The sequence below is a fragment of the Eublepharis macularius genome, chromosome 11, assembly GCF_028583425.1.
Source record: "Eublepharis macularius isolate TG4126 chromosome 11, MPM_Emac_v1.0, whole genome shotgun sequence".
NCBI classification, from domain to species: Eukaryota; Metazoa; Chordata; class Lepidosauria; order Squamata; family Eublepharidae; genus Eublepharis; species Eublepharis macularius.
In genome coordinates, this window is record NC_072800.1 from 24,406,223 (window position 1) to 24,424,495 (window position 18,273).

Genomic DNA, 18,273 nt, shown 5'->3' on the forward strand with positions numbered 1-18,273 from the left:
CAGCCTTCCATCCTTCTGAGGTCAGTAAAATGAGTACCCAGTTTCCAGGGGGTAAAGTGTAGATGACTGGAGAAGGCAATGGCAAACCACCCCATAAAAAGTCTGCCAAGAAAACGTCGTGGTGCAACGTACCCCCATGGGTCAGTAATGACTTGGTGCTTGCACAGGGGACTACCTTTACCTTTTATGTACCATTATTGGTTTTATCTGGATGATGCATTGCTGGCTCGGATCTAATCCATTTGGGGTTTTTTTTCTTATCATAAATTTTGGCCCCAGTTTTTGAATGAAGGCTTCCAGGTTCTTTCGGGCAGCTGTTTTTGCACTTAAGTGCACCAAAATCTCAATGAACACAGTCCTCCCTGTAAACCATTGATTGCCTCAGTTCCTCAGTTATGGTACAATGGATCCTGAAGAAGGCAAGTGTTCACCGGTGTGCACTCTGGTGGGAAACTGGCTGGTAAAGGGGTAGTGCAGTAGCATTAAAAACAATCCTGCTTTATGTTCACTTTTTTCTTTTTCTATAGTGCCAATAAATTATTACCTTTGCATCCTGTAGTTACCTTTTGGTGCCATGTTTCCTTGTGCTTTATAGTTTTGTTCCCACAATGAGGGGGTATTTTGACATTCAATAGTGCTTACTCCCAGGGCTTACTCTCATCTGCTGAAGAGAGCTGTGGCTCTCGAAAGTTTATGCTACAATAAAGTTGGTTAGTCTCAAAGGTGCTACTAGACTCTTTACTATTTTGCTACTACAGACTAACACGGCTAACTCCTCTGGATCTACTCCCAGGGTAGTGTCTTTAGAATTATAGCCTATGACAAGTCTTCTGGGGATTTATCAAGTTTGACTGATTGTATATAAGTTGTTGAATTATAAAATTTAGTTTTTGAATAAAGTTTAAACATTTTTTTAAAAAAAAAGTTTGACTGATCGAATGGACAACTTGTGCATGCTTGCGCGCGCACATACACACACAAGGCATTTTTCATCACAGCAACTACCCTGAGAGGGGTGGAGGAACCAGACCTGTGCTTGAGTTTGACTGCAAAACAAACCAAGATGCAACCCCCTAAACAGGTCTACTTTGATGTAAGTCCCATGTTATTCAATAGTGCTTACTCCCAGCCATTCAGCAGAAATGGCAATATGGTTAAGATTTTAAAAAATGTGTATACTTTCAGCCAGGAGAGGTCTTTCATGACATCTTCAACTCTTTTAAGTCTGTCTCCAGATTCACTGTGGAAACTGACTTTCAATTTTTCCCCATGCATTTTAAACTTTTTTATATTGAACGGATGTAGCATTACATGTGTTCTGATCACATGAATCATTCATGACATTTAAGACAAACCCAGGATGGAAGCTACTGTTTCATGTCAAACAATTCTTTATTTCTTTTATGGTACAAATTAAAAGTGACAGATCTGAAGCTGTTAAGAAATACACAAAGTGCAGCTTTACTGACCATACAGATATTGCTCTAGTTTAAGTACAGTTTTTGTCAGTTTTTAATTTTTTTTTAAAACGTTAAGCAACCTATGCAGGTAAATCAGCTTTGGTTTCAAAGTCAGGACAGTAAGGAGCTTGAAATAGCCAGTTCTGGTGTCTCGGTCACAAGTCCTCCACATCAACTCCTTTGATTTTTTTTTCTTTAAAAAAAGCAAACAAACGCAGAACACGATACAGTCCGTTTCATACTCTACCATCTTTCCTGCCGCATGTGCCATCCGTGGAAAAGCAGGCCTCTTTTGCAGTGCTTCATCAGTGACCCTGGTGACCAATCTGTAGATTACGGGAGCCAGACAACCAACCAACCGCTGCGCAAACCTTCCGCTCCCTCCAAAAGGGGACGGACATTTACAGGAACTGTGCTCCAGCCCCCATGAAGGGAACAGAGGAGACGTAGCAGCAGTGATTGCGGACTGTACCCGACAGCACATAGGACCAAAATATATTTATATATAGATATAGATAGATATTAAAAAATTAAAATTAAAAAAGGATCACTTTCTCAACAATAAATAAACAAATGTGCCCCACATAATCTCAAGTTGGAAACAAGCAAACTACATGACAAAAAAGCTCCGTACAAAAGGTTACTGAAACGAATTTCTTTTTACAGTCAAACATTTACATGGAAATCAGTTTCCTTTAATTTTTTTTAAATTTTTTTTTCCCTCTTTAAAATTCCTTAATTCAGTGTTCTCATGAGCTGGGTATAAGTAGAGTGCTGAGGTAAAACACTGATGAACAGATTCTTTCTGTATTTCTTTCTTTTTTTCTTAAAATAGTAACAGTTTAGTATTGCAAGATTGTCAGCAACATTTAGCCATATACAATGTGCATATACCTACATACATTGAGCTTTGGTCCAGCATCGAGAAGACGAGCAAAGGCATTATACATATTTCTTTTTGGTTATAGCTTGAGTACTTTGACACGCCTCTACTTGTTCCTTCATAGCTCCTTTTTGCTTTCTTGGTCTACTTACTTTTGCATGTCTGTCTGTCTGTGATTATAACAAAAATGGCAAGCTTCTGAATGGATACAGTATCTATCTGCCCAATAAAACCTTTACACCCCCCCCAAACGAAACATTTATGTTGCTCTATCGGTTTGCCAGCACTGTCTTTAATATAGGATGCAATGTAGTGCCTTGTGGCAGAGAACTGTTTCAGTATCTCCATGTTCCTTTTCTAGGGCAGCAAACTTTAGGATCAGGCTATTCATGGGGAAAGGGGGGGGGGAATAGAAAAGGGTTAGATCCCACAATATCTATTCTACCTGTGGTAGCGCTTTCTTCCAGTATGAGGAGAATTTCCCTGCCTTGAGAGGCTCAAAGGCCTCCTCTAGTACCAGCGGAAAGTGCAACTAACAGATCTTGCAGGATCCAACCTGACGCCCATAAAGGGAGCACAACAGTCAGTAATTCCTACTTGTTCATTCGGCAAAAATTCACTCCGTTCTGCACAGAAGGTAAAATGGACTTTTCTTGTATAACGGCGGAGTATTGAAGATATCATTTTCTTTGATGGATCACTATTTTTGATCACTTGGAAATGACAAAGATAGGCTCTGATGTCATGTATAGTGTGTCTGTCCTTCCCTCATGACAAGCCAAGGCTTAACATGACAAGGTATACCTTCAGATGCTGCTCCTTGAGTCATTTGAGGGCTGATAGAACCTCAGGATGGCATCAGAAGAGGTTCTAATGAAAATGGGGGAAATGTCAGAATCCTCATTGAGTGATTCCGCACATGTTGGATAATGCACTTCCAATCCCCTTTATAGATCATTTGGAACGGATTTTTTTGTGTGCAGAACAAAAAATCCACCTCAAACGATGATAAAGTGCATTATCCAATGTGTGCAGAATCACTGATTATGGAATCCTTTAGGTGCATACATGATTTTCTTTGGAGCCCAGCCCATGTTTACAAATGGAAATTGTATGTATAGTTTGAGGATTTAGCTCTCCTTTAACCTGCATCCTTTATGAATTTCTTCAGGCACTCCGTATGACCCATAAGAGAAAAAAATTCTTGTTAAAGTGAGTTTGACACCTTTGCCTTTTATATATCATGTATAAAAACATAATACACAATGGAAAAAAACACTAAGTAAAGAATATCACATGTGAAAGGTTTAAAGAGTTCATGGGTGGAAATCAAATTTGTTCCATGCTGGAAGGTGTGTTGCATTCATAACTTTTGCTACAACTGCTGGTAAGGATTTTAGAAGCCTTCATTCAGTCTTTGGTTAATGTTCCTTAATGGAAATTTCTTTTAAAATTCCATTACAGATTTTGACGCAAGTTCCACAGGGACTCTCAAATCTGTGTTAATCATCAAACAGCGGATATATTTCACTTCCAGGAAAGGTGCTGTTTGTGAAATGGTAAAGTGTGACTACGAGGTGAGTATCTGTGACAGCGCATGTAAGCCACTCAGTAAAAAAAAAAAATGCATTGGAGAGATGGATAAAGCTTTTGGAGCCTGAAGTTCAAAATTCTTTGCCCATTTTCTTGCTTCAGCCAATCTCTTGAGCATTGTATGGTTTTAATTTTATCCCCAAATAGATTGTAACTACCATAATTAGAAGGTAAAAAATACTGGGTACAGGGAATGGAGAATAAGAGAGGGTTTTTTTTCTATCTGCCATTGATTGATTTGCATTTTGATTTATCTGTTTTCAGGGTCACATTAGGGTTTTGGGTAACAAGACCCAAAGCCAAACCTAGTACTGGCCACTAGGTTACTTGCTGCCCTTTACTAGAAGTGAAAGCTGGATCTATGGGCTAGAAAAACTGGAGTTCCAAGTTCAGCAAGCAAAATATCCTACTTTGCCTGATCAGCAAGGAATAAAGTAATGCTCCTGGTATTGGGTTGGAGCCAGATATCTTTTCCACTCAGCCCAGTTCTCCTCCCTAGTACACACCCAGTCCTAGGTGGCTTTTGTACATACAGGTGGCAAGATTCTTACCATAGCCTTTTTTGATCATCAAAGGGGAACAGGATCCCAACTTCCTTTTCCACAAGCAAATACTGGTTGGATCCAACCTATTATATATGCCAGGCTCACAGTTCACAAACACCATTGTGCCTGCCATCTGCACTATGATAGTTAAAGATTGTAAAGAGGCATGCCCCTGTTCCTTTTTGTGCCTGAAGGTCCACTAGGTAGCTCATTAGGCTATAATTCCCAGCCACAGCCCATCAGGTTACCAGCTGAAACCCTGGAGTTAGCAACAGGAATAGTCATTCCGATGATCGGTGCATGATCACCAGCAAAACAAAACAAATAACCCCCAATGTTTTTCAAGCTTGATGGTGAATATTATCTTGTTAGATGCCCAAGCTGCAACACTTCTGTCCTTTGGTAAATTTAGAATTCATTCTTGTTTGCTGCAGTAATTGCATTTGCTTCTGTCCTAAATAACTATTTTGGTGAGAAGAACACAAGAGTTAACTCACAGTCTTGGAACCATTCATATATATATATATTTAAAAAAAACAGGTTTCCTCCTGTAATTTTTAGAATATAAATTAATTCACACAATCATATTATCCTTCCTGGGCATCCTGCAGTGGAGATCCATCAGAGAATAGGGCTGGCAAATATTTGGTCACCAACCAGGAGTATGATGGTTGAAAATGGCACATCAGCAATTTCACATCATCTTTAAATCTCAGCTGTAAGTTTCCCTGTAGAAGTTCAGTTGAAATGAATGACTGGTAGATTTGCCCTTACCACGAATCTAAATGTAATTGTATTGTCGAAGGCTTTCACGGCCGGAGAACGATGGTTGTTGTGGGTTTTCCGGGCTGTATTGCCGTGTTCTTGGTATTGCCGTGGCCTGGTAACCTGATGGGCTGTGGCCCAAGACCACGGCAATACAGCCCGGAAAACCCACAACAACCTAAATGTAATTGCTTAGGTAAAAATGGAGGGATAGACGCAATGCCTATTGAAGCCTTTGTTTCATTAACTCTCCTTTAGCTAAGCAATGTAATTAATTCCTCTTACCTTATGGTGAGAGAGGGAGAACCTGTGAAAGAGCTGGAATGAAGGCTACAGATACTGTGGCCGATTTAACCCTCAGTTACACCAGACTAGTTCTACTAAATAAGATAAGAGTTATTTCAGATTTACATCAGGTAGAGAAGTATTGTATTTGTATACTACAAAATCCTGGATTCAAGTTTATTTTTACGAGATTGATTTATGAAAAGCAGAACAAAGTGCCTGGTGTGGATTGCTGGGGAACGTTTGGATAAAGTTATGGATTTTGTGGCTCTTGCTGCCCGCTATAAAATGAAAATCCTGCCCTCAAGTCATAACTGACTTATGGTGACCCCTGGTGGGGTTTTCATGGCAAAAGACTAATGGAGGTCGTTTGCCATTGCCTGCTTCTGCAACACAGAAAGAATAAATCACTTCCTCTGTATACTTAGGGTTGCTGAGAGAGGGGGATTAGGGGGATACAATTCTGGGGGCACTAGTCATTCTAGGTGGTGTAAGGGGCTCCCAGAGGGAATCTTTGCCTGTGGATCCATTGTGGCTTTCAGTGATCTTATGTATCAAATGACCATAACGTTTTGGATAACAGCAGAGATGTTTGGTGATCCCTGGTTCCTGATTCCAGTTTCAAAACCAGGTAAATACATTATTCACACATTCTTAGCATATCCAGTTCTGGCAGTACACAGCCACGCAAATCCTTCTTTGTGCATGTACACTCCTGAAAGTAGCAACTGAAAAGTAACAGGAGAAAGAAAAATAAAGGTTAAAAGCACCAACAGCAAAACAAAACAGATGCCCAAGCCGAGAAACGTCCTTGTTACTTTCAGCCATTAGCTTGCTTTTCATTAGAATCCCAAGAAATTTCTTTGGCTATCAGAGTTTGGAGAGAAATTGCTTTACATAGATAGAACCATAAACACTGATGCGGTATGTTGGACCAAGTGTGCAGTTTATATTTATATTACAAAAGTAGCTTTGGTAACCTCTCCCAGTTCGTGGCCAAAGGACATAGAAAGTGGCAAGATGCCCACAGGAAGTGAACGTTCAAGTTGCCGGCTATGTCCTTATAATGTGATTGTTATCCTATGTATTCAAAAAAGGTTCACCACAAAGAAACATCAATGGTTTTGGAATGGAGAAGGCAGCCTAAAGAAAGGGGTTGGATGGAAATCAAACTGCAAATGAATGAAATCTTTAGTTAAAAATGGAAGTAAAACAAATCCCACTATCCACAGTTTAGAGAAACAGTCATTTTGGCACACAAACATTTGAAGATCACAAAACTGTATATGACAACCAGAAGGTTTGAACACTGTAGAGTGCATCAGGTGTAGTTACTCACGTGCTGTGCATGTGAGAAAGGATGGGAGGGGGGAGTCTTGTATTTTTTTCCCTCTTTGCAAAGTACAAATGTAAAAATTCATAACACAACGTGGCACGCATAAAAGAGTAGACTAACAATCTAGTTTGCAATCCCTTGTTTCTGACTTTGGTTAATAGTTTCCGTAGTAAAGAAGCACTTGATACCTGAAAGACTACAACTGCTCCTCCAGGTGGCAGGCTTGTACTCTTTTTCCCCCTTTCAACAGTTAAAAGGTTCTTTGTGTGTGTGTCTCTGTGTGTGTTTGTGTGTGTTGGGTTCTTTTCCATAAAACATGTTCACATTTTTATAATATACAGGAAAAAAGTGAGCAGTTATTTGGTTTACTTTGAAGTCCATAAAAAAAAAACTGGCTTATTTTGGAACTAGTTCTACGACACACACACACACCCCTAAGTGCTGTGTATTTTTTTTTTGTGGTTTTTTTCGGTTTGTTTTTATCTAGGAAAACCCACAGACATTTATAAATTGTTCTGTCCATCTTGTAGTTTTCTCAGTCTTTTACTTACAAGGGTGGTGAAAGAGCATCTTTACAGAGTTCAAATGTTTAATTTGTTTGTTTGTGGTGTTTTGTTCTTCCTTTCAATCTATCCATTTAAGAGTTTTCTTCTAGAGAGTCTGTTAAGGGCTCCATTGGGACTGCCGTCGCAGGCTCGTGCTGTTTTAGGCGTTTAATTGTGTTCTTCAGTGCTTGCCTCTTGTTGCAGAACCAGACTCTAACTACTTCCCGGTCATAGTTCAGTTTCTCTGCAATTTCTGTCATTTCCTGCCCAGAGGGATGCGTGTTCTTCTCAAAGTGGGCATTCAAGATCTCAAGAGCCTGTGGCGTGAATGAGGTGCGCCTCTTGCGCTTTTTGGATGGTTCGCTTCCAATAAATTCAGTCAGATTCTGCATACCTGCCCGATGGCGGGCCTCAGCCTCAGCCATCCACCGTTCAAGCACCGGCTTTATCTTCTGGGCACTTTTAGGGGTGATGTCCAGCTTTTCAAACCTGGCAGGATACAAAAGGCCAGGGTTCAGTTTGGCTGTCAGACTGCTAGCTATAGTGTTCTCTTGGGCTTCCTGTGGTAGGAAAAAGTGGCTTCTCAGGATGGTGTGTCTGAGGGGAAAATTGAGAAAGAAGAGTCTTACACTGATGCTCTGCCAGGGTGGGACTTCCTGCCTGCCTGACTAATTGACTGGCAGAGGTTATTTACAATGGATTATAAAAACTGTCATGTCTACAAATACACACACACACACACACATTTAAGCAAACAAAAGGCAATCACAGTGATAACTTACTTTCAGAATGCTACTCAGCACAACCAGTCACTCCAATAGAGAGATCCAGGTGCTTTCCAAAGCTGACATGGATCTCTCCATTCATTTCAATGGAGGGGCATACACTAAGGAATGCATATGTCGATTGTTTCCCTCCATTCAAGTGAATGAAACCCCAGGCAGGGGAGCTTGCTGCATGCAGCTCCCACTGTTAGAAGACATTACTATTAAAAGAACAATTTTCAGATTTCAACATTTCTTTTTTTTCCGCCCACAATCCTGCATATTGACTAAGCATAACACAAAAACTAAAAACAGGAAATGACATCAATGGCTATTGTGAGTTTTTTTAAAGAATACCTTGCTAGGTTCTTGGTCCCTTTCCATAGCCTATTGCCCAAAGGCTGCTGTTTTAATTTCACAAAGTGGTTGTTAGCCTCTAAAATTCAGGTTTCCTTTCCCTTTTCATTTGTAAGCAATTTTCACTGTATGCAAGTTAACACCATGTCCCTTCGGTGGGTAGGGGGAAAAAATCCCCAAAGCTGCAGCAGTCTTCAGTTCAAACAGCTGGACACATTGTAATTACCTTGAATACCTCCACAAGTAGTTGTGCTAAGAAGAACTCATGCCTTTCCAGATGAAACCCAGCATAATAGTGCACTAATATGCTATGGCACCAAGCTGGGCTTATTGTGGGATGCCTGCACAGTGAGCTGAATGATATCATTTCCTGTAAATGAGGTCCTCTATGTATCATTTTGCCATCAAAAGTGCTTTGGTATACCAAATTTTACAAACATTGTGCACTACCTGGGGGGAAAAATCTATACCAAGGGTTTTATCCCCTTCAAAACAAAGTTCATTTCGAACATTACCCATTGACCCAGCAAATAAACTCTTTTGTGGCTACCTACATAACATTTTTTAAATTGAGTTCTGTAAAATGTTCAACTAATATTCACAAAATACTTTTGCAAAATGCACTGTTAGTAAAAAGCATGAATGGTACAGGAGTTAAAAATAACCTAAATTTCTCACCAGTACTGCCTTGGGTGGTTTGAAGCAGAAGATGGGAGATACTACCTCAACCACTTTTTAAATCAGTACTCCATACCAGCTTAGTTTCACCACTGATAGTCTATTAGTTCTTCCGCTCAATCCATGCTGATGTGTCAGTGCTCTTGGGAGAGTAAGTGGTGGGACGAACTACGAAATATGAACTAAAATTCAACACGAACCAGTTTGGTTCATGGTTCGTCAGATCCCATTTCTGATGAACCGCCATGAACTTTAGGCTGGTTTGTTTGGTTCGTTTTTTGGTTCATGACTGCAGACAGCCTGGTGCCAGTCAATCAGTTTCCTAGGCAACAGGGGATGGACTTCCTGCAGACCTTCGGCTAACCTGGAAGTGACCTTCTGCTGGCCCAGAAGTGATGATTCTCTGACCCGGATGTGACGTTTTCACAAACCAAACCAACCAGTTTGCGAACCAGGGGCAGGTTTGTGAAAGTTCGTGGTTCGTGGTTCGTGAAATTTGATGAGCCACGAACTGCATGGTTCATTTTTTCCAGTTCGTGCCCATCTCTACTCTGCACACTGTGAGAATTCTTGCCTGTTTTCTTGGCAACAGCTTCCATATAGAGGCAAGCCTTCATCCACTAGAAGCGGCCTGCCTCTTTGGCGCTTCAGACACCAGACTTCCATGAGCATTTTAGAGACATCTCCAAGTACTCATGTAGATTCCTGTTGTATATAAATCAAATGTTATTATTTTATGTTACTATATGTACAAAGGAATTTGCCCTCATTTACCTGGTAAAATGAGTATGACTGGTATAAAAGGAGACGAGATAGTTGCTTTGCAAACAAACAAAACAAAACCTGAATTCATACTATGATTAAAGCTTTGGAACAAACTTAGTCATAAAGGGCAGTGGTAGCCTTAAATATTTTGATACCTTGGCCAAATATTGGACTGTGATTCCTTTCTTTCGGCTTTCTAAGCAGCTGTCAGTGCCATTCTAAGCAGAGTTGCCCTATTCTTAGTCCAATGTCTTCAATGAGTGCTCAAAAGATTGCTGCAACACAATTACTGACCCTTACAAGCTCCTGCTTGCCTTCTATGGTTACTTAATGGATCCTGCCACCATTTTGCTCCATATTTCTTGTATTATTTATTTGATTGATTGATTGATTGATTGATTGATTGATTGATTGATTGATTGATTGATTGATTGATTGATTGATAGTCTGCTCTCCCTGCAAGCAGGCTCAGAGCAGGTTCACAACATCTGAATACATAGTAAAAACATATAATAAAACTTCGGTAGCAAGCAAGTATATGATTAAAATACTGCACTCAGGAGGCTCACATTGCACCCCACATCTCAAAAACATTCCCAAGGTGACTACAGGACAATGGCCTCAGTAGCCTCCCATGTTGCTCCACCCTGGTGCCCATTTTATAGAAGGGTGAAATACCACCATGTTTATTTACATGGCTAGCCCTGTGTTTTGCTTTTAATGGTAACTATGGGCCAAGCTACACATGACGAATGACACTTGAATGGCAAGTGTATTTCTCTCTGTTCACTTGCCCTCCACTCAATCCACTTGCCGTTCAAGTGTCATTCGTCATGTGTAGCTTGGCCCTATATCCCTCATAGTGATTTCTGATCGCTTTTTCTAGATTCTGCAATGACACAGAACTGCAGTTGCCTTACATATGAAGCTGTACTTAGAATTGCATTGTTTACATTTCCAAGCATTTAGATCATTCATTCAATCCAATATCCAAAAAAACATGCGAGGGGTGTGCCATTGATTTCAAAGGGATGTGAATTGTACCCTGTGTCACTCATTACTCTGTGTTAGCCACCACAACACACACCCCTGAGAAAATTATACCAAGCCCACGCAAATCCAGCTGCATTAGTTTAACATATTATGTAACAATGCAATTCAAAAATTCTATTCACCAACAATTGTGTCTGTGGGCTTTTTTTTTTTTGAACCCTCTGATTAGTTAAGTTGCTGCTAACAAATGATCACTGCGGTGGAATAAAATTAAAGTTAAACATGAAAGGCAGGGGGAAAATAGTCTTCATAATATTTGTGCATCTTGTTAGCTTCAGTATGTGATGTTTGGTCTAACGATATACAAGCCTTGAAACAAATTTCTCAGCGGTGGTATCCTTGTATAGACTGAATAAAGGTTATTTTCTACAGGGAGGTATCTTATAAGAAAAAACAGTAGGGGAGGCCATAGAAGTGAGAGGATCCTATGGAGCTTTTTGTATTTAACAACAATCAATGGGTTTTATGGAAAATCATTGAGCAAAATGTGAGCTGCAAGCTCGCTACCCCATACTGATGTTATTTATAACCTTAGTCTTAAACTGCAGGAAAAGTACACTTCCGTTCTATGGGGAATACATTAAAAGTATAAAGAGCAGATAAAAAGACAGAGCATTTCATGGATCACCAAGAACAAAATCCACTTAAATGAGCTTCGAGGTGGTTTCTTGGCTTTCACTGATGGAGGAGGACTCTGAGACATTGCCCAAGAGGAAAAAGCTGTTACTTAAGCACGCCTGCTATCTCATGCATAAACATGGGATTAGTGTAAAATACATACATGAAGACACAGTAGCTTCACTCTCAAGACCTTTCACTCTATCAAGGCTGCTTTGTTTTCATTATTTTGTCATGCTCCTTTCTTTGAACACCTCCTCCTCGCTGAATACTTGAGAGCGATATACAATTAATCCTACGAAGTTGGTACAAAAACCCCCAAACCACCACCACCAACGCGGTATGACCGTGTTTATAGATATTTCCAGCACTCTTCTCAGCATCACCCAGGAAAAAAAAATCATCATTAATATCGGAGATGTGAAGTGCAATGGTACGACAGGCTTAAAACTAGCAGGGAGGCGTCCATGAAATATTCGTTCAGTAACCTCATCTGTAGAAATTGGCACAGTATGAAGAGGGTCAGCTGGTGCTTCTGCAGCAGCAGCAGGGTCTCCAGCGCCACTGCTGAATTAAGTCTCAAGGCCAGGAATGCATTTATTGTTTCCTACTTGTTACAAAAATGAAAGGGTGTGTGTGAAAGTTATTTTAAGGACATGCGGAGAAAAATATTTCATCAGCTCCATATCAACAACACTCACTCATCTTTGTCTTCCATATAAAGGGGCTTTTTTCCCTATGGGCACGTGATTCAAATGCTCATAAAGACAGCAAAGAGTAGTAGGGATCCCATAGGTGCAGCGGGGGTGGGTGGGGAGTGAGCATTTGCTATGCCTTTTGTTACCTGCAGATGGCAGACTGGCTGTAGGCTGGACCTTCTGTGGCACTTAGAGCTTGACCAACTTGCGTCTGGGTGAGACCAAGGGACAGGCGTCGGATTTTAAAAGCTTTGGCAAATTCTCGGATTTCCTCAAGGTTCACCCCATCCACCTCACTGGAGGCTGTCTGGGGATCTGTCGAAAGGGGAGAAGATGATTTAAATGCTTTATAAAATTGAATTAAGTATGTGAATTCCCTTCCTCCCCCAAGTATTGCAAAATCTCCTTGGCCAGATGAGTCTGTATAAAATGGCTGAAAATCAGGGCTTTTTTTTTCCTGGGAAAAGAGGTGGTGGAACTCAGTGGTGGAACTCAAGACTGCACAATGTTGTCACTCTGGGTCAGCTGGAACAAGGGGGGGGGGTTTAAAGTTTAAATCACCTTCAGCGAAAATGGTCACATGGCTGGTGGCCCCGCCCCCTGGTCTCCAGACAGAGGGGAGTTTAGATTGCCCTTGGCGTGGAGGGCCATCTAAACTCCCCTCCATCTGGAGATCAGGGGGCGGGGCCACCAGTCATGTGACCATTTGTAAGAGGTGCCAGAACTCCGTTCCACCGCGTTCCCGCTGAAAATTCAGATGTTCTGGTAAAACCGATGCAGCCTGGCACCCTAGTTGCTGATTCAGAGGTGAAGCGGGTGAACTTAAGGAGTGAAACCATTAAGAATGATAGGTGCTCACAAGATATGTTGCGTGGGTATCATGGGGGGAGCTAGGGCCAAGCTGGAGCCTTTTCCCTAACATGCTATCCAGTAGTTGCTGTCCAGGACTGTAGATTCTAGCATTGCGTTTGTGTGTGTGTGAGAGCTTAAAAGCCATCCAGCTTTTAGAAATATGTTCACTTCTTAAATTTGGAACTGACAGATATTTTAGCAAATACAACTATTTTTAAAGACTCCTTAAGGTTCACTCTAAATGTTACTTCCTTCACAGGTTCTCCGCACAGCCAACACAGGCTTGTGCAGACACACAGCAGCTTTGGGAAATGGCTTGCGTAAAAAATAAAAGAGAGTCCAAATGGGCTTGGTAAGCTGCCGCTGGGAGAAAGAGAGCTCCTATCTTTCTCCCAAGCTCCCCTGCCCCATGCAAAAAGAGTAAGGGGGGATAGTTTTCCCATTTCTGCTGCCTTACGTGCACAAAATACCTCCACATGGAGCAGACGAAACAGGAAACTCTCCCCCACTCTTTTTACATGGGGAGGGGAAGGTCGGGAGAAAGGCAGAAGCTCCACCTCCCCTGGTGGTAGTTTTACAATCTCTTTTGGGCTCTCCTTTTTTAATGCAAACCATGCTACAAAGGTCTTGTGTGTCTGCGCAAGCCTGAATTTGCTCCGTGGAGAATTTGTGAAAGAACAGGAAGTAACATTTAAAGTGATGCTAAGACGTCGTAATTGCAAGTTTTCATAATTGTATAAGGCTTGTAGATAGCAATCCTTTCCTAGTCCTGAATCACTCCAAGAGGTTACTCGTCAAAGTGCTGAATGTCTGCACACCCATCCTTCATATGGTAATGCTGAAGTGTGCTTTATTTTGTCATAGGACCCTTCCAAGATAATGTTGATGATGCTGCAGGAATAAATTGGTCTTCTTCCTTGGTTGCAGTGCAGTGACACAGCTTTTGTCCTCGAAAGGACGCATAACAAAAGCTATCTGCCACAGGAAGGCTCCTTTGGTGTGGGATAATGCGGTCAATTTAGGACTTATCAAGGGAAATGACACAACAGCTGGAAAATGGGATTCCCTCCCCTCCTCTTTGCTACTGATCCCTAGCTAAATGAAAGCATTCTCCAAGATAGTAGCAACAGCGTGGAACCAGGATGGGGGAAGATTTCAGTGTGTTCAGTCCTACAGGTAGAGAAGCCATCCCCTCGGCACGATATCATGATTGTCCTTCACCTCGTTCCTGAGACTTTCTTAAGGTGAAATGTTTTCACTACAATAATCCATCCCTTTCTTAAAATGCAAGCCGTTTGGGTTCTGCGGTTGACTAGGCTGCTGCGCAGAGCATGGTCTTATATTGCCTGCTGCCTGCAACGGTTAAGAGCGCCGTCGTCTTCTTGCAGAACTACTGCAGTAAAACTATTTAGGAAGTTTAAAAATCCCACAGGGACAAGAACTTCCTTAGCCCAACAGCAGAGCTAGAGATACTTTTTAAGAGATCATTTTAATCCAGATCAACTATGATGGAATTCCTCTTCTAAAAATATACAGTGTAGCTGCAGTGCGGTCCACATGAGCGGGCTATCCGTTAATAGCTTGTGTGGAAACTTTCTTTCCAGTGCACCTCCAGGGGGGTCCTGGAGTTCTCTCAAAATTACAACTTCTCTCCAGATCAGGTCCCCTGGAGGAAATGGTAACTTCAGAGGGTGGGGGCTATGCCCTCTCCAGGTACCACCTCCAAATCCCCAGATTATGAGGCCCCATCTGCTTAGTGTTAGAAGTAAAACTGCATCGGCAATGGAACTACCTTTAGACCATTCATTAAGCAATAATGGCTTGTAACCTACCATTTGTTTCCCATACTGGAAGGGGCAGTGAGCAATTCCTGGTTATTACCCACTCTGTCCTTTCTGTCATTCATAGACCCCAGGAACAAAATTTGGGGGGGCTCAGTGGGATGACAATGGGAAGACAATATGAAGACAAGCCGGGAAGTCAACTCCCCTATGCTACTGGGCACAAATCTCACTCCCTAGGGGATCTCATTGGATACAAGTCCGTTATAATAACTATCAGGGCTTTTTTTCTGGGAAAAGATGTGGTGGAACTCAGTGGGTCGCCCTCGGAGAAAATGGTCACATGGCTGGTGGCCCCACCGCCTGATCTCAAGACAGAAGGGAGTTTAGATTGTCCTCTGCTGCGTCAGCAGCGTGGAGGGCAATCTCAACTCTCCTCTGTCTGGAGATCAGGGGGTGGGGCCACCAGCCATATGACCATTTTCAAGAGGTTCCAGAACTCTGTTCCACTGCGTTCCAGCTGAAAAAAAGCCCTGATAACTATAACCAAACATAATTTTTCCTTTTAGATTGGAGTTTGCTGGCTTCTCACTGGTTCTGTTGAAAGTCATTTTAAATTGTTTTTGGAACGTGAGGCGTAGTGGTTAGTATCAGATTAGGATCCTGTTCTGCCACGGAAACATGCTGGGTGGCCATGGACCAACCGCACACTCTTAGCCTCACAGACCTCACTAGGGTGTTGCAAGAATTAAATGGAGGAGGGGAAAATGATGCAAGTCATTTTGGGATCCCACTGGGGAGAAAGGCAAGATAAAAATAAAGTAAATAAATAAATGTTGTAATGATTTTATAACATTTTACAAAGATGGCTACCTTGATGCCATCTCGCAGGAAAGCAGAATATAAAGGTCCGACTCAATGAATAAGCAAAGGCAATAAAATAAGTGTCTGATGTGGGCTGGAGCACCTAGCTACAATTTGTGGCAGGAAATGGTCTCCCACTGCAGTTGATCCTTCCTGTAGCCATCATGCTACTATGACTTCCCACACCTTCTCTAGCAGCCACTAAGGCTATGGAGCACAAGAATGGAGATTCACGTTGGGACAGTAAAGATCCCTGTGACCACTGCTTTTACATATTACATGCTGGGAATTAGTTACAACAGAGAGGCCATTGGGGGGCAGTCTTCTGGTAATTGCAGCATGAACATAGCCGTCACCCTCTATTTCAGTGTTGCCCAGTCTATAGGTTGGAACCTCAAAGTGGGTCATGAAGTCTCTAAAAGCGGGTTGCAGGCCAGCCCTCCCTAATGGCCACCCGTGCCCTTTGCATTGATCTCTTTCTCTCCCCTTCCTCCATGCCAGCTTCTCACATTCTTGCTTCCCCCAACAATAATGGAAATCACCATGTGTGAAGTGGCTCCTGCAAGAAGCAACTTTGGTGCTTAATTCTTGGCAAGACTTGGACCTGTAGTTTGAAAACTAGGGCCTAAACTTAGACATACAGTATCTTCCATGTTATACATTAGTTGTACTTTTTTTCTTCACTGCCTATGCATGTTCATGGATAGCGAATCAAGTAAACTGGGTTTACGTGGTTACTAGAGTGATTTTCTTAGAATCTTAAAAGGGAGTAATGGAGAAGAATATGGCGATCCCATGCAAAGGCTGTGTACTTTGGAATGCCACTTCATGGAGATTCATTGGAGTATGCGGTGTTTGTAAGAGCCAAGCTATAAGTGATGCCTGACACAGGTTGGACACTTGTCAGCTTCCCTCAAGTTTTGATGGGAAATGTAGGCGTCCTGGTCTTGCAAATTGGCTCTCCATTTAATTGAAGCTTACAGAGCAGCAGTCTATGGGAAGGAGAACATGCGGACGGGAGGGGATTGCAGGCATCGGGCTCTCGCTGGGCGCCCCCTTCCCCTCTGCTGGGTGTGTGTGGATTTCTGTAAACAATTAAATGGAGAGCCAAGCTGTAAGACCAGGATGTCTACATTTCCCATCAAAACTTGAGGGAAGCTGACAAGTGTCCAACCTGTGTCAGGCGTCACTTTTAGCTTGGCTCTTAGTTTCCGAAAACATATAGTTGGTGACTGTAGAAAATGGAATGCTGGACTAGGTGGGCATCAAGGTCACGTTTTTCCTAGGACATCAGGAAACCTTGGGTTGACTATTACTGTACCAAGTAAATCTGGACTTGTGGATCACCAAATCCAAAAGGTTGGGAACCACTGCTCTGTTTCACTTATCAGCCCCTGACCATAACCAAGAGATGAATATGTATGTTTGAATTTATTCTGAGATGCACCATATTCTGAAGAGTCCGTCAGTTTTTGAAGCACAATGAAAAGTGATGGTTAGTGTTGAAAAAGTCTTGAATTTAATCTCTAACGAGCTGTTTGCCTGCGGCCTCATTTTATGTAGCAGTCAGCAGCTCTTTTTTTAAAAGCAGGATTTCATCAAGACAAACACAAGAACAAGAAAAAGGAATATGAAATAAAAATAGCAGGAGGCCAATACTTACTACTGACTAACTGGCCAACACTCAGAGCTGAAGATGAGGAGGAGGAGGAGGAAGAGGAGGAAGCTTGACGCACCGGGCTTTGAGACATAGATGCCTGACTGTGAGCCAGATGCAGAAGATTGGACTGGGAAGCTGCTTGTCCCACTTGTGTCTGGGAGGGCTGATGAAGCTAAATGCAAAAATTAAAATGAAAAAAAAAATGAAACCCACGTAACTTGAGGAAAGAGACCCGACATATAAGACACTGCTATGCTCTTCATCTGTCATAATGCACAGGAGATAGTTATAGATCCTACATCGCAAGGATCTTTTCTCTTCCTCCGTGTCATGAACAAGATCTTGACTACCATAGTTATGTCCCCAATCATAACTCCTAACTTTTCCTTGAAGGCTGGAGTGGAGCCTAAACTTGATCATGGTAGACCCAGTTTCTTTTGAGAGCAGGGAAACTTTAAAAGGCTTTGCCCCTCCAGTGACAAGGTTGCTAATTGCACTTTATCCCGTAACAGGAGCCAGTGAGAACCGAGCCATCCTCTATCTGCATAGTTATGCTTTGGCTTCTCTTTTTTGATCACACCAACGTATGTCTGCAGAAGCAGAGGATGAGATGTTGGGAACTGGCATATACGTGTAATTTTCAAGTTACCTTGTTTATAGTCGTGGATTATGGAGGTAGATGGAACAGAAATAAGTAAGACAGACAATACTGATCAATCTAACAAGATTCTGATCCTACATTCTCATCTGTACAGTTGGAGTAAAAGTGGG

General features: G+C 41.9%; 1 protein-coding gene across 2 annotated transcripts in view; it reads right to left on the reverse strand.

Moving 5' to 3' along the window:
- Positions 1-7,504: 7,504 nt before the first annotated feature.
- POU6F2 (POU class 6 homeobox 2) overlaps positions 7,505-18,273 on the reverse strand; it is a 485,869-nt gene continuing 475,100 nt past the window's right edge. Inside the window, exons 8-10 of one of the 2 annotated variants that reach the window (XM_054991628.1) lie at positions 17,506-17,674; positions 12,492-12,660; positions 7,505-8,009 (exon numbers count right to left, since the gene is read on the reverse strand). In XM_054991628.1, coding sequence (XP_054847603.1) covers positions 7,505-8,009; positions 12,492-12,660; positions 17,506-17,674 — 843 coding nt within the window. The remainder of the gene's footprint in view (positions 8,010-12,491; positions 12,661-17,505; positions 17,675-18,273) is intronic. The other variant, XM_054991629.1, reaches the window with a different exon arrangement.